Source organism: Oncorhynchus keta, chromosome 11 (assembly GCF_023373465.1).
Source record: "Oncorhynchus keta strain PuntledgeMale-10-30-2019 chromosome 11, Oket_V2, whole genome shotgun sequence".
In the NCBI taxonomy this organism is placed as follows: domain Eukaryota; kingdom Metazoa; phylum Chordata; class Actinopteri; order Salmoniformes; family Salmonidae; genus Oncorhynchus; species Oncorhynchus keta.
In genome coordinates, this window is record NC_068431.1 from 45,905,395 (window position 1) to 45,921,051 (window position 15,657).

A 15,657-nucleotide genomic window follows, 5' to 3' on the forward strand; every position below is an offset into this window, starting at 1 on the left:
GTCCTTCGCTGCAGGAGGGACTGGTGCACTTCACAAAATAGATGGCATCATGAATAAGGAAAATTATGTGGATATATTGAAGCAACATCTCAAGACATCAGCCAGGAAGTTAAAGCTTGGTTGCAAATGGGTCTTCCAAATGGACAATGACCCCAAGCATACTTCCAAAAGTTGTGGAAAAATGGCTTAAGGACAACAAAGTCGAGGTATTGGAGTGGCCATCACAAAGCCCTGACTTCAATCCCATAGAATATTTGTGGGCAGAACTTAGAGTGTGTGCGAGCGAGAAGGCCTACAAACCTGACTCAATTACACCAGCTCTGTCAGGAGAAATAGGCCAAAATTCACCCAACTACCTGAAACATTTGACCCAAGTTAAATAATTTAAAGGAAATGCTACCAAATACTAATTGAATGTATGTAAACTTCTGACCCACTGGGAATGTGATGAAAGAAATAAAAGCTGAAATAAATAATTCTCTATTATTCTGACATTTCACATTCTTAAAATAAAGTGGTGATCCTAACTGACCTAAGACGGGGGATTTTTACTAGGATTAAATGTCAGGAATTGTGAAACTGAGTTTAAATGTATTTGGCTAACGTGTATGTAAACATCCGACTTCAACTCTAGGTCCTGGATGTCAGGAAGCTTGGCCCCAGTGATGCACTGGGCCGCTACCCTCTGTAGCGCCTTACGGTCAGATGCCGAGCGGTTTCCATACCAGATGGTGATGCAACCGGTCAGGATGCTCTCTGCGGCAGCTATAGAACTTTCTGAGGATCTGGGGATCCATGCCAAATCTGAGGGGGAAAAGGTGTTGTTCCCAACTGCCTTGGTGTGTTTGGACCATGATGGTGTGTTTGGACCATGATAGTTTGTTGGTGATGTGGACACCAAGGAACTTAACTCTCGGCCCGCTCCACTTCAGCCCTGTCGATGTTAATTCGGGGCCTGTTCGGCCCTCCTTATCTATAGTCCACGATCAGCTCCTTTGTCTTGCTCACACTGAGAGGTTGTTGTCCTGGCAGCACACTGCCAGGTCTCTGACCTCTATATAGGCTGTCTCGTTGTTGTCGGTGATCAGATCACTGTTGTGTCGTCAGCATACTTAATGATGGTGTTGGAGTTGTTTGACTACACAGTCGTGGGTGAACGGAGTACTAGAAGGAACTAAGTACACACCCCTGAGGGGCCCCAGTGTTGAGGATCAGCGTGGCAGACGTGTTGTTGCCTACCCTTACCACTTGGGGACGGCCCGTCTGTAAGTTCAGGATCCAGTTGCAGAGGGAGGTGTTTAGTCTCAGGGTCCTTAGCTTAGTGATTAGCATTGTGGGCACTATGGTGTTAAACTCTGAGCTGTAGTCAATGTGATGAAAGAAATAAAAGCTGAAATAAATAATTCTCTACTATTCTGACATTTCACATTCTTAAAATGTGGTGATCCTAACTGACCTAAGACAGGGAATTTTTACTGTGATTAAATGTCAGGAATTGTGTGAAACTGAGTTTAAATGTTTTTGGCTAAGGTGTATGTAAACTTCTGAATTCAACTGTAGATAATGTTTCATTGTATTTGTGCTGACAGCATCTATAGATGCCTATTATTCTCTCTGTCCTGCCCTCTCTTTGACAGGCATATCTCTGGAGAATGTCTATGACTACAGTGAGTACTGGGAGGTTGCTCGTGGGCTCTACGCACCATTTGACTGTACAGCCACTATGAAGTCTGGCAATGCTGACGTGTATGAGAATGAGATCCCTGGAGGCCAGTACACCAACCTGCACTTCCAGGCTCACAGCATGGGCCTGGGACACAAGTTCAAGGAGGTGAAGAAGTCCTACACAGAGGCCAACAAGCTGCTGGGTGACCTCATCAAGGTGAGACAACCAGACTCCTGGTGTCCTTAACACTGGCCTCATTTTCAGCAGTTCAAATTATGTGCTAAAACTCACATTCCTCATTCACAAATTGTCTTTTCAGATTCATAATTATTGCTATTAAGGCGGATTTACAAAAGAGTTCTTCTGATTTTGAAGAGAACTTCAGAATGAATTGCCCACTCAATTTGTTCCCTCACATTCCTCCTTTCACTCTCTCTTAGCTATGTGTGCGTGGGAGGGAGGCTCTACTGTCTCAAAGACAAAATAAAAAACGAAATGGGAATAAGTTTGCAGAAAGTGGAGCCATTAATCTCGCTGCAGCCTGAAGTCAGATCAACCAAGGAGCTTTGAGCAAAGCTTATCTGTTCTGTTCTCCATGCTTCTGTCTGATCTCTCCAATCAATGGCATCTTCTAGCGTTTGGTCTTGCCTTGCTGGTTTTCATTTCCTAGGGCTTAATTAAATGATCAGAGATAGTTGACTTTCTGTTCTTCTCCTCCTTCGTTTCCTTCGATGTCATATTGTCCATATCACAGGCACAGTGAGTCGGTGTCTGTTTGATAGTGGACACGCTTACTTCACTTTCATTATGCATGTTTTTTTCTCTCCTCATTCTAACCCCTTTCGTTGTCTTGTCTTTTCACTGTTCCTACAATTGGCTGCAACATTTTTTTTTTTCTCAAACAATTTTAATCTCGGTCTCCCTTCTTGACTCTACCACACTTCTGTTCACTTCCAATTTGCACGCCAGCTTGAGGTTCCAATGGTAATACACAATAGTCTATGACCAATGGGCTGTAGCACCAGTAATGTTGTGGATAAAATCTTTCATCTCACTCCACCTCTCTCCTCTGCCCACTCTGTGTCTGCCTGCCTGCAGGTGACCCCCTCCTCGAAGATTGTGGGCGACCTGGCCCAGTTCATGGTGCAGAACTCGCTGACGAGGGCAGAGGTGGAGGAGAGGGCTGATGAGCTCTCCTTCCCCCTCTCTGTGGTAGAGTTCCTGCAGGGCCACATTGGCATCCCACACGGAGGCTTCCCTGAACCCTTCAGGTCCAAGGTAAAACACACTTCACAAATTCCCAATAAGTCTAACTTCCCTTAGGCCCAAGTTCTTTTCAGCTCGCAACAACATTATTTTTAACACGCTGCTGGGTTGATTCTGTATGGAGAACATGTATTTTACACTGAACTTAAACATAAATTAAACATGTAAAGTGTTGGTCCCATGTTTCATGAGCTGAAATAAAAGATCCCAGAAATGTTTTATACGTATAGAAATCGAATTTCTCTCAAATTTTGATCACAAATTTGTTTACATCCCTGTTACTGAGCATTTCTCCTTTGGAAAGATAATCCATCCACCTGAGAGGTGTGGCATATCAAAAAGCTGATTAAACCCCATGATCATTACACAGATGCACCTTGTGCTGTGGACAATAAAAGGCCACTGTAAAATGTGCAGTTTTGTCTCAACACAATGCCACAGATGTCTCAAGTTTTGAAGGGGCGTGCAATTGCCATGCTGACTGCAGAAATGTCCACCGGAGCTGTTGCCAGAGAATGTAATGTTCATTTCTATACCATAAGCCACCCCCATTTTAGAGAATTTGGCAGTACGTCCAACTGGCCATACAACCGCAGACCACGTGTAACCACACCAGCCCGGGACCTGCTCATCCGGGCTTCTTCACCTGCGGGATCATCTGAGACCAGCCACCTGAACAGCTGATGAAACTATGGGTTTGCACAACTGAAGAATTTCTTAACAAACGGTCAGAAACCGTCTCAGGGAAGCTCATCTGTGTGCCCGTCGTCCTCACCAGTGTCTTGACCTGACTGCAGTTCTGTGTCGTAACTGACTTCAGTGGGCAAATGCTCACCTACGATGACCACTGGCACGTTGGAGAAGTGTGCTCTTCACAGATGAATGATGGTTTCAACTGCCCATTTCTGTGCCATTTCCTCTGCCGCCACCACCTCATGTTTCAACATGATGCACAGTACCAGTCAAAAGTTTGGCCACACCTACTCATTCAAGGGTTTTTCTTTATTTTAATATTTTCTACATTGTAGAAAAATAGTGAAGACCTCAACTATGAAATGACACATGGAATCATGTGGTAACCAAAAAAGTGTTAAACAAATCCAAATACATTTTAGCTTCTTCAAAGTAGCCGCCCTTTGCCTTTAGGACAGCTTTGCATTCTCTCAAACAGCTTCACCTGGAATGCTTTTCCCACAGTCTTGAAGGAGTTCCCACATATGCTGAGCACTTGTTGGCTGCTTTTCCTTCAGTCTGGGGTCAACTCATCCCAAACCATCTCAATTGGGTTGAGGTTGTGATTTGTGGAGGCCAGGTCATATGATGCAGCACTCACTCACTCACCTTCTTGGTCAAAAACCCTTACACAGTCTGGAGTTGTGTTGTTTCATTATCATTAGTTTTTTAATAGGACAGTCTCACTAAGGGCAAACCGGATGGGATGGTGTATCGCTTGAGAATGCTGTGGTAGCCATGCTGGTTAAGTGTGCCTTGAATTCCAAATAAATCACAGACAGTGTCACCAGTTAAGCACCATCACACCTCCTCCATGCTTCACGGTGGGAACCACACGAGATCAGCCGTTCACCTACTCTGCGTCTCACAAAGACACGGCGGTTGGAACCAAAAATCGCAAATTTGGAATCCTCATACCAAAGGATGGATTTCCACCGGTTTAATGTCCATTGCTTGTGTTTCTTGGCCCAAGCAAGTCTTTTCTTCTTATTGGTGTCATTTAGTAGTGGTTTCTTTGCAGAAATTTGACCATGAAGGTCTGATTCATACAGTCTCCTCTGAACAGTTGATGTTGAGATGTCTGTTACTTGAACTATGTGAAGCATTTATTTGACCTGCAATTTCTGAGTTTGTCAACTCTAATGAACTTATCCTCTGCAGCAGAGGTAACTCAGGGTAATCCTTTCCTGTGGCTGTCCTCATGAGAGCCAGTTTCATCATTTCATCATTGCGCTTGTTGGTTTTAGCAACTGTATTTGAAGAATCTTTTAAAGTTCTTGGTATGTCCCGTATTGACTGACCTTCATATCTTAAAGTAATGCTGGACTGTTGTTTCTCTTTGTTTATTTGAGCTGTTCTTGCCATAATATGAACTTGGTCTTTTACCAAATATGGCTATCTTCTGTATACCACCCCTACCTTGTCACAACTGATTGGCTCAAACACATTAAGATGGAAAGAAATTCCACAAATTCACTTAACAAGGCACACCTGTTTTAATTGGAATGCATTCCAGGTGACTACCCCATGAAGCTGGTTGAGAGAATGCCAAGAGTGTGCAAAGCTGTCATCAAGACAAAGGGTGTCTACTTTAAAGAATCTCAAATATAAACAATATTTTGATTTGTTTAACACTTTTTTTGGTTACTACATGATTCCATGTGTTATTTCATAGTTTTGATGTCTTCACTATTATTCTACAATGTAGAAAATAGTAAAAATAAATAAAAACCCTTGAATGAGTAGGTGTGTCCAAACTTTTGATTGGTACTGTATGTTGCAAGGATCTGTACAGACTTCCTGGAAGCTGAACATTTTCCAATTCCTCCATGACCTGCATTCTCACCAGACATGTCATCTGTTGAGCATGTTGGGAATGCTCTGGATTGACGTGTACGACAGCGTGTTCCTTTCCCACCAATATCCAGCATCTTCACATAGTCATTGAAGAGGAGTGGGACAACCTTCCACAGGGCTCAATCAACAGCCTGATCAACTCTAGGCGAAGGAGATGCATGAGACAAATGGTGGTCACACCAGATACTGACTGGTTTTCTGATCCATGCCCCTACATTTTTGTAAAATTGAAGTTATCCGTATTTCCAGTCATGTGAAATTCATATATTAGGGCCTAATTCATTTTTTTTTTACTGATTTCCTTATATGAACTGTAACTCAATAAATCGTTGATTGTTGAATGCTGCGTTTATATTTTTGTTCAGTGTATACAGTGGGGCAAAAAAGTATTTAGTCAGCCACCAATTGTGCAAGTTCTCCCACTTAAAAAGATGAGGCCTGTAATTTTCATCATAGGTACACTTCAACTATGACAGACAAAATGAGGGGAAAAAATCCAGAAAATCACATTGTAAGATTTTTAATAATGAATTTATTTGCAAATTATGGTGGAAAATACGGATTTGGTCACCTACAGACAAGCAAGATTTCTGACTCTCACAGACCTGTAACTTCTTCTTTAAGATGCTCCTCTGTCCTCCACTCGTTACCTGTATTACTGGCACCTGTTTGAACTTGTTATCAGTATAGAAGACACCTGTCCACAACCTCAAACAGTCACACTCCAAACTCCACTATGGCCAAGACCAAAGAGCTGTCAAAGGACACCAGAAACAAAATTGTAGACCTGCACCAGGCTGGGAAGACTGAATCTGCAATAGGTAAGCTTGGTTTGAAGAAATCAACTGTGGGAGCAATTTATTAGGAAATGGAAGACATACAAGACCACTGATAATCTCCCTCGATCTGGGGCTCCACGCAAGATCTCACCCTGTGGGGTCAAAATGATCACAAGAACGGTGAGCAAAAATCCCAGAACCACACGGGGGGACCTAGTGAATGACCTGCAGAGAGCTGGGACCAAAGTAACAAAGCCTACCATCAGTAACACACTACGCCGCCAGGGACTCAAATCCTGCAATGCCAGACGTGTCCCCCTGCTTATGCCAGTACATGTCCAGGCCCATCTGAAGTTTGATAGAGAGCATTTGGATGATCCAGAAGAAGATTGGGACAATGTCATATGGTCGGATGAAACCAAAATATAACTTTTTGGTAAAAACTCAACTTGTGGTGTTTGGAGGACAAAGAATGCTGAGTTTCATCCAAAGAACACCATACCTACTGTGAAGCATGGGGGTGGAAACATCCATGCTTTTGGGCTGTTTTTCTGCAAAGGGACCAGGATGACTGATCCGTGTAAAGGAAAGAATGAATGGGGCCATGTATCGTGAGATTTTGAGTGAAAACCTCCTTCCATCAGCAAGGGCATTGAAGATGAAACGTGGCTGGGTCTTTCAGCATGACAATGATCCCAAGCACACCGCCCGTGCAACGAATGAGTGGCTTTGTAAGAAGCATTTCAAGGTTCTGGAGTGGCCTAGCCAGTCTCCAGATCTCAACCCCATAAATCTTTGGAGGGAGTTGAAAGTCTGTGTTGCCCAGCAACAGACCCAAAACATCACTGCTCAAGAGGAGATCTGCATGGAGGAATGGGCCAAAATACCAGCAACAGTGTGTGGAAACCTTGTGAAGACCTACAGAAAACGTTTGACCTCTGTCATTGCCAACAAAGGGTATATAACAAAGTATTGAGAAACTTTTGCTATTGACCAAATACTTATTTTCCACCATCATTTGCAAATAAATTCATTAAAAATCCTACAATGTGATTTTCTGGATTTTTTTTCTTCTCATTTTGCCTGTCATAGTTGAAGTGTACCTATGATGAAAATTACAGGCCTCTCATCTTTTTAAGTGGGAGAACTAGCACAATTGGTGGCTGACTAAATACTTTTTTGCCCCACTGTATCTGCCTTTTCACAGCCAACCATAATGGCAGGATTTGTACTCCCACAGACAGTATTAAAGATTATTAGGTTTGGTACTCTATGGATTTAACATTAAGAGTACATTTATTATGTTCCACTTACATTATACAGTAGGTAGAGCTCAGAAAATGTTTGATTCATAACCCACTACGACAGGATCCCATTAAGTCATATAAATACTTTGTTTGAAAAGTTTGCCTGTTTTTGTCCCTCTACTGTCTTTGGAGATCTCGCACCATTTCATCTGTTTGAAATTTGAATAAATATGATTTATTTCCCATCTCTAAGAATCTCCACAATTACCCAGAAACATTTCCCCTGAAGCTCAGTTGTTTTCTACGATCAAATGTGTCCCTCACATCACCAGGGTACAAAGCAGTTCCCATCTTCTTGTTTGCCCCCCTTGAAACGCATGGTTGCTCTTGTGTAATTTATTTTGCAGATCAGTTCAAACTTAAAAAGGCCACCTGCTTATGTATAACATCATGTATAACAAATGAATGGAACAGCCATTATGTTGCAGCTATTTCTCATTTCTGACAGATGCCTAGCATTATCTATGTTAATTATTACAAATCAAAGTATTTTGTGAATTGTTCCCGAATACAACGGGTATTACTGTGAAATGCTTTCTTACGAGCCCTTAACAATAATGCAGTTCAAGAAGTAGAGTTCAGAAAATATTTACTAAATGAACTAAAGTGAAAAAATAAAATAAAAATGAGCACAAGAAAATTACATAATAACAAGGCTCTATACAGGGGGTACCAAGTCAATGTGCGGGGGTAAAGGTTACTCGAGGTAATTTGTACATGTAGGTAGGGGTAAAGTGACTATGCATAGATAATAAACAGCGAGTAACCGCAGTGTAAATACAAATGGTGGCCATTTGATTAATTGTTCAGCAGTCTTAGGGCTAGGGGGTAGAAGCTGTTAAGGAGCCTTTTGGTCCTAGATGCTCCGGTACCGCTTGCCGTGTGGTAGAAGAGAGAACATTCTATGACTTGGGTGACTGGAGTCTTTGACAATAGTTTGGGGCCTTCCTCTGACACCGTCTAGTATATACAGTTGAAGTCAGAAGTTTACATAGGTAGGTAGGTAGGAGTCATTAAAACTAGTTTTTCAACTACTCCACAAATTTCTTGCTAACAAACTATAGTTTTGGAAAAGTCTGTTAGGACATCTACTTTGTGCATGACACAAGTAATTTTTCCAACAATTGTTTACAGACAGATTATTTAACTTATAATTCACTGTATCACAATTCCAGTGGGTCAGAAGTTTACATACTAAGTTAGTTGACTGTGCCTTTAAACAGCATGGAAAATGCCAGAAAATGATGTCATGGCTTTAGAAGCTTCTGGCTAATTGACATCATTTGAGTCAATTGGAGGTGTACCTGTGGATGTATTTCAAGGCCTACTACCTTCAAACTCAGTGCCTCTTTGCTTTTGATCATGGGAAAATCAAAAGAAATCAGCTTAGACCTCAGAAAATAAATTGTTGTCTGGTTCATCCTTGGGACCAATTTCCAAACTCCTGATGCTACCACGTTCATCTGTACAAACAATAGTACCCAAGTATAAATACCATGGGACCACGCAGCCATCATACCGCTCAGGAAGGAGACACGTTCTGTCACCTAGAGATTAATGTACTTTGGTGCGAAACTCAATCGCAGAACAACAGCAAAAGACCTTGTGGAGATGCTGGAGGAAACGGGTTCAAAGTATCTATATCCACAGTAAAATGAGTCCTATATCGACACTCAGCAAGGAAGAAGCCACTGCTCCATAACCACCAGAAAAAAGCCAGACTACAGTTTGCAGCTGTACATGGGGACAAAGATCATACTTTTTGGAGAAATGTCCTCTGGTCTGATGAAACAAAATTAGAGCTGTTTGGCCATAATGGCCATCGTTATGTTTGGAGGAAAAAGGTGGAGGCTTGCAAGCCAAAGAACACCATCCCAAACATGAAACACAGGAGTGGCAGCATCATGTTCTGGGGGTCCTTCGCTGCAGGAGGGACTGGTGCACTTCACAAAATAGATGGCATCATGAGGTAGGAGAATTGTGGATATATTGAAGCAACCTCTCAAGACATCAGTCAGGAAGTTAAAGCTTCGTCGCAAATGGGTCTTCCAAATGGACAATGACCCCAAGTATACTTCCAAAGTTGTTGCAAAATGGCTTAAGGACAACAAAGCCCTGACCTCAATCCTATAGAACATTTGTGGGTAGAACTGAAAAAGCATGTGCGAGCAAGGAGACCACCTACTCTGAGCTGTAGTCAATGAACAACTTTTGTCCAAGTGGGAAAGGGCAGTGTGGAGTGCAATAGAGATTCCATCTGTGGATCTGTTGGGACGGTATGCAAGTTGGAGTGGGTCTAGGGTTTACAGCATGATGGTTTTGATGTGAGCCATGACCAGCCTTTCACAGCACTTCATGGCTACAGACGTGAGTGCTACGGAGTGGTAATCATTTAAGCAGGTTACCTTCGCTTTCCTGGGCACAGGGACTATGGTGGTCTGTTTGAAACATGTAGGTATTACAGACTCGGTCAGGGAGAGGTTGAAAATGTCAGTGAAGTCACAACAGTTGGTCCGCGAATGCTTTGAGTACACATCCTGGTAATCCGTCTGGGCCCGCGGCTTTGTGAATGTTGACCTGTTTAAAGGTCTTGCTCACATTGGCTACGGAGAGCGTGACCACACAATCACCCGGAACAGCTGGTGCTCTCATGCATGCTTCAGTGTTGCTTTCCTCGCAGCAAGCGTAAAAGTCATTTAGCTCGTCTGGTAGACTCTCGTAACTGGGTAGCTGGTATCTGGGTTTCCCTTTGTAGTCTGTAATATTTTTCAAGCTCTGCCACATCGGGCGTGCGTCAGAGCTGGTGTAGTAGGATTCCATCTTTGTCCTGTTTTTATGCTATACCTGTTTGTTGGTTCATCTGAGGACATATAAGAAATTACTCTAAGCGTCCTGATTTAGTCTTCCGCTCCTTGAAAGCGGCAGCTCTAGCCTATAGCGGTTGCCTATAATCCATGGTTGGGAAATGTACTGGTTGGGAAATGTATGTATGACATCGTTGGTGCACTTTTTGAGTAAGCCGGTGACTGCTGGTGGTATTCTCCTCAATGCCATTGGATGAATCCCGGGATCATATGCTAGCAAAACAGTCCTGTAGCATCCGTGTCATCTGACCACCTCAGTGTTGAGTGAGTCACTGGTACTTCCTGCTTTAGTTTTTGCTTGTAAGCAGGATTCAGGAGGATAGAATTATGGTCCGATTTGCCAAATGGAGGATGAGGGATAGCTTTCTACGCCTCTGTATGTGGAGTAAAGGTTGTCTCGGGTTTATTTTCCTCTGGTTGCACATGTGACATGCTGGTAGAAATGAGGTAAAACAGATTTAAGTTTCCCTGCATTAAAGTCCCCGGCCACTAGGAGCGCTGCTTTTGGATGAGCATTTTCTTCTTTGCTTACGGCCTTATTGAGCTCCTTGGGTGCCGTCTTAGTGCCAGCATCGGTTTGTGGTGGTAAATAGTTGGCTACGAATAATATAGAACTCTCTTGGTAGATAGTGTGGTATACAGCTTATCATGAGGTATTCTACCTCAGGCGAGCAATACATTGAGACTTCTTTAATATTAGACATGGCACACCAGGAGTTATTGACAAATAGACACACACCTCCCCCTCGTCTTACCAGACGTAGCTGCTCTGTCCTACCGATGCACAGAGAAGCCAGCCAGCTCTGTTATCCATGTTGTCAGTTCAGCCACGTCTCTGAAACATAAGATATTACTTTTTAATGTCCCATTGGTAGGATAGTCTTTATCGTAGATTGTCCAGTTTGTTTTTCAATGATTGCACGTTGCCTAATAAGGAGGGAAGTGGTGGTTTACCTACTCGTCAGCGAATTCTTACAAGGCACCTCGCCCTCCTCCCCCTTTTCCTCCATCTTTTCTTCACGCTGATGACTGGGATGTGGGCCTTGTCTTGACAAAGCAGTATTGTATATCGTTCGCCTCGGACTCATTAAAGAAAAAATCTTCATCCAGTTTGAGGTGAGTAATCGCTGTTCTGATGTCCAGAAGCTATTTTCGGTCATAAGAGACGGTAGCAGCAACATTATGTACAAAATGAGTTACAAACAATGCGAAAAAACAAACAAAATAACACAGTTGGTTAGGAGCCCGTGAAACGTCAGTCCTCCCCTCCGGCGCCATTATATCCACTCATGTTTGCTTGTAATGTTCAAACACTGCGTTATATTTTCAAGGGCTTGCTTTGATCTGAAAAAGCTAAACCGGTCTAAACCGTTTCTTATAATTATAATAACTCTGACTCCGTCATTCTAGCTCCCTTTGGCCTGTTAGTGGCTGACTTCTAACCTCTGCCCCCAGGTGCTGAAGAATATGCCACGGGTGGAGGGCCGCCCTGGTGCCTCTCTGCCCGCCATGGACTTCCAGGCCCTAGAGAAACAGCTGCGAGAGACACACGGAGACGACATTACTCCCGAGGATGTGATGTCAGCAGCCATGTACCCCAAGGTGTTCCAGGAGTTCAAGGAGTTCACCCATCAGTTTGGCCCTGTGGACTGCCTCAACACACGCCTGTTCCTCGATGGACCCAAGATTGCTGAGGAGTTCGAGGTCACTCTCACCATTTGTTTTCTTTCATATTCTTCAAGTGGATGTGAAGTGTGATTAGTTTGAAATGAATTTACTGATTGCAATATATTTGCCACTGTTCTGTTTTCCTCTGATCACACTTCCTGTTTGTCCCTGTGTCTGTCAGGTGGAGTTGGAGCGAGGGAAGACCCTCCACATCAAAGCCCTGGCCCTGGGAGACCTCAACAAGGCTGGCCAGAGGGAGGTGTTCTTTGAGCTGAATGGAGCGCTCAGATCTGTCTTGGTCAAGGATACAGTGGCCATGAAGGTGCAGTACATACATTCACATTAGCTCTCAACACAATGTTCCATTCAATTCTTAAAACGCGTAACAAGTTCAATCTATTCCCGCAAAATAGTTGCATATCATATCCACACCAATATCTCAATAGACACGTGGTGCTCCTGCAAACTCACCAAGTGTACTCTCCCACCCACCCAGGAGATGCACTTTCACCCCAAGGCACTGAAGGACGTGCGTGGCCAGGTGGGGGCGCCCATGCCTGGGAAGGTGGTGGAGGTGAAGGTGAAGCAGGGCCAGACAGTGGAGAAGGGCCAGCCTCTGTGTGTGCTCAGCGCCATGAAGATGGAGACAGTGGTCAACTCTCCACTCTCCGGCACCGTGGTCAAGATTTACGTCAATGCCGACAGCAGCCTGGAGGGAGACGACCTCATCCTGGAGATCACCGAGTAGGACAGGAAAGGCCACCAGCAGGAACCATTAACCATAGCACAACCTTAGCACAACCTTAGCGCTTCAAGTCACACATGCTAAAGTACAAGTCCAACTGTAGAAAAGACAGATATATTTTTGAAATTCTGGAAAATATATATAGTATGATTGTAATCAATTAACATTTAGTTGGTTTGTTTTCTTGTTGGAGAGCTTCCTATGATGATTGCACTTGTGTGATATATGCGGTAATCCACTCACTTTAGAAACCGAAAAGTACAATCATTAACCATTAATCTTGACTAATCTGTAAGATTTCGTTATTAACATCAATGTACGTCATTCTCGAACGCGTTCACGAAGAGTGAAATTGCTGAGGCTATGCGAATGAAAAAATGATTTCATTAATAAGTAGAAAGCAATTGATAAGCAGTTGACATTCAGGTATTTAATGCAATGTAAAATATTGGCTTACCATGTTTTAAATTCCACAGAACATTTTGGGCCATCCCTGTACGAGCATCACCCACACCCTTGTTTTGATCATTTGATATGTTTAAATATAAAAATGAAAGTTAATGTAAATGTAGTAATATAAATGTTCAACCATAATAAGTGTTCTTTCCAGACTCCATCTCACTACGTTGACCGAGTAAAGATGTTTTAAGCATCTACTCTCAATACATGTGTTCACTCATTGCGCTATTTTCACACATTTTTCCCAACCAGTTTTAAAATTAAACAAGCTTTTACTGTAAAATTCCTTATTGAAGCATAAGTGATTCAGTTGACCAAAACTGTTCTTTTTGATATGGAACCTAAAAGACCATTCTTTATTTTGACCAATTGCTTTGCTATGTACATGAATGCAAATATTCTTGCTATTGATATTATGGCAACTCGCTGTGAATTCTAAACATAGACATGAATCATACTGAATTGGACATATTTAGTTCTGGTACTCATTGGGACAGACTGGACTCTGGTTAGATTTACAGATTGTAGGGGATAGTTTTCATGTGCTCTATCTGTGATGGTAGATTACTACGGGGTTTGTTTGTTTGTTTGTTTTTCGCCCATCTGTCCGCCCTCTCCCTCCCCCAATTGTAAACCTGAATAAACTATGACAAAATAATTGGGGCCAATTTTTTTATTTTATTTATTTTTTGTGTGGAGAGTAAATGGTAGGCTATATTTTAATGTTACTGCTGTGTATGGCATGACCTTACAGTACATGCTGGGCAATTCCTGAGTGCTCTTGACGGATGTTAAATGTTTACAGATTCTCATTCTGTCACAACTGTCATGGTAATCACTTTGTGTGACCGTTCACATCTGTGATGAGTGTGTTGATGACCATGAACATTGGTTATGTAATGCAGTATTTGCAGTGCAAAGGGAATTGTGAAATGTTATTGATTTAAGAATTTTTTTTTGACACGTCAAAAATCTGCTACGGCATGAGTAAAATAAAAAAAGTACTAATTTTCTTGTCTCTTAGAACAACGGTTTTATTAAACAAGTCTATCAAACCATTAATCCAATGTTTCTTAGACTCTTATAACGCCTGTATGTGAAACATAAGACTTAAGCCTACTAATACAACAATTTATCCTGGGAACTTACTAGAGACATGCATCGAATATTTTCTAAGGCAAATAGGAGACTATATATAGGAAAAACAAATATTAGTGAGCTTTATACGCAGATGTACAGGTAACTGACCAAATACGGAGACACTAACATAGTGTCTTAATAGGGCGTTGGGCCACCTTGAGCCAGAACAGCTTTAATGTGCCTTGGCATACATTCTACATGTTTCTGAAACTCTTTTGCAAGAATGCGACACCATTCTTCCATGGGGAAAATTCCATCATTTGGTGTTTTGTTGATGATGGTGGAAAACGCTGTCTCTTGCACCGCCCCAGAATCTCCATAAGTGTTCAATTGGGTTGAGATCTGGTGACTGAGACGGCCATGGCACATGGTTTACGTTGTTTTCATGCTCCTCAAACCATTCCGTCACCAGTGGATTCACCCTGTGTGTCATAGCCATGGTAGCCAAAATAATGACCTGCCCAGCATTTATATACATGACCCTAAGCATGATGGAATGTTAATTGCTTAATTAACTCAAGAACCACACCTCTGTGTCTACTTTGTATCCCTCATTTACTCAAGAGTTTTCCTTATTTTGGCAGTTACCTGTATTTGTAAGTGTTAATGTTGCTACCGTTTTATATGGAATAGCAATGCAATTTGTATTCTAGTCTCTTTCTGGGGGTGTGGATTTATGTGGCATTTGTTATCTCATCCTTCCATGGCATTTTTGTGTGTTTTGATAACATCAGTTTTAAGATATGCAAATACTAATTCAGTGTAACCATGTTCTTTTCAATGTGACAACTTTGAAAGAAATTAAAAGGTCATACATAACACAGTTGCCTCGCTCTTTGTCATTTGAATGTTTTGATAATCGAGCTTGTGTGTAAATGGTGCATCTGAAACATACAGTGTGAGACTCAGATCAAGCTCTTCTAAAGAAGAGTAGCGTGAAATAATCAACATGGCAGACAAATAATCACCTATGAAAACGATTCAATAATTGTGACCATTTGTGAGTTGACAGGTATAATTAATTTGCAGATTCAATTATAGGGGGGAAAAGAACAGGTGATTGGTAGTTGATAATGCCCCCACTAATGGAAACGTGCAGGAGCCCAAATGTTTTATTTTAACTAGGCAAGTCAGTTAAGAACAAATTCTTATTTACAATGACGGCCTAGGAACA

The 15,657-nt window shown here is 42.2% G+C and overlaps 1 protein-coding gene across 4 annotated transcripts in view; it reads left to right on the forward strand.

Annotated features, from left to right (window-relative positions):
• LOC118390349 (pyruvate carboxylase, mitochondrial-like) overlaps positions 1 to 15,304 on the forward strand; it is a 96,084-nt gene extending 80,780 nt beyond the window's left edge. For all 4 annotated transcript variants that reach the window (XM_035780810.2, XM_035780807.2, XM_035780808.2 and 1 more), the window contains exons 17-21: positions 1,638 to 1,882; positions 2,765 to 2,944; positions 11,927 to 12,175; positions 12,321 to 12,461; positions 12,636 to 15,304. In XM_035780810.2, the coding sequence (XP_035636703.1) occupies positions 1,638 to 1,882; positions 2,765 to 2,944; positions 11,927 to 12,175; positions 12,321 to 12,461; positions 12,636 to 12,887 (1,067 nt within the window). In that variant the 3' untranslated portion in view covers positions 12,888 to 15,304. The remainder of the gene's footprint in view (positions 1 to 1,637; positions 1,883 to 2,764; positions 2,945 to 11,926; positions 12,176 to 12,320; positions 12,462 to 12,635) is intronic.
• Positions 15,305 to 15,657: the final 353 nt, after the last annotated feature.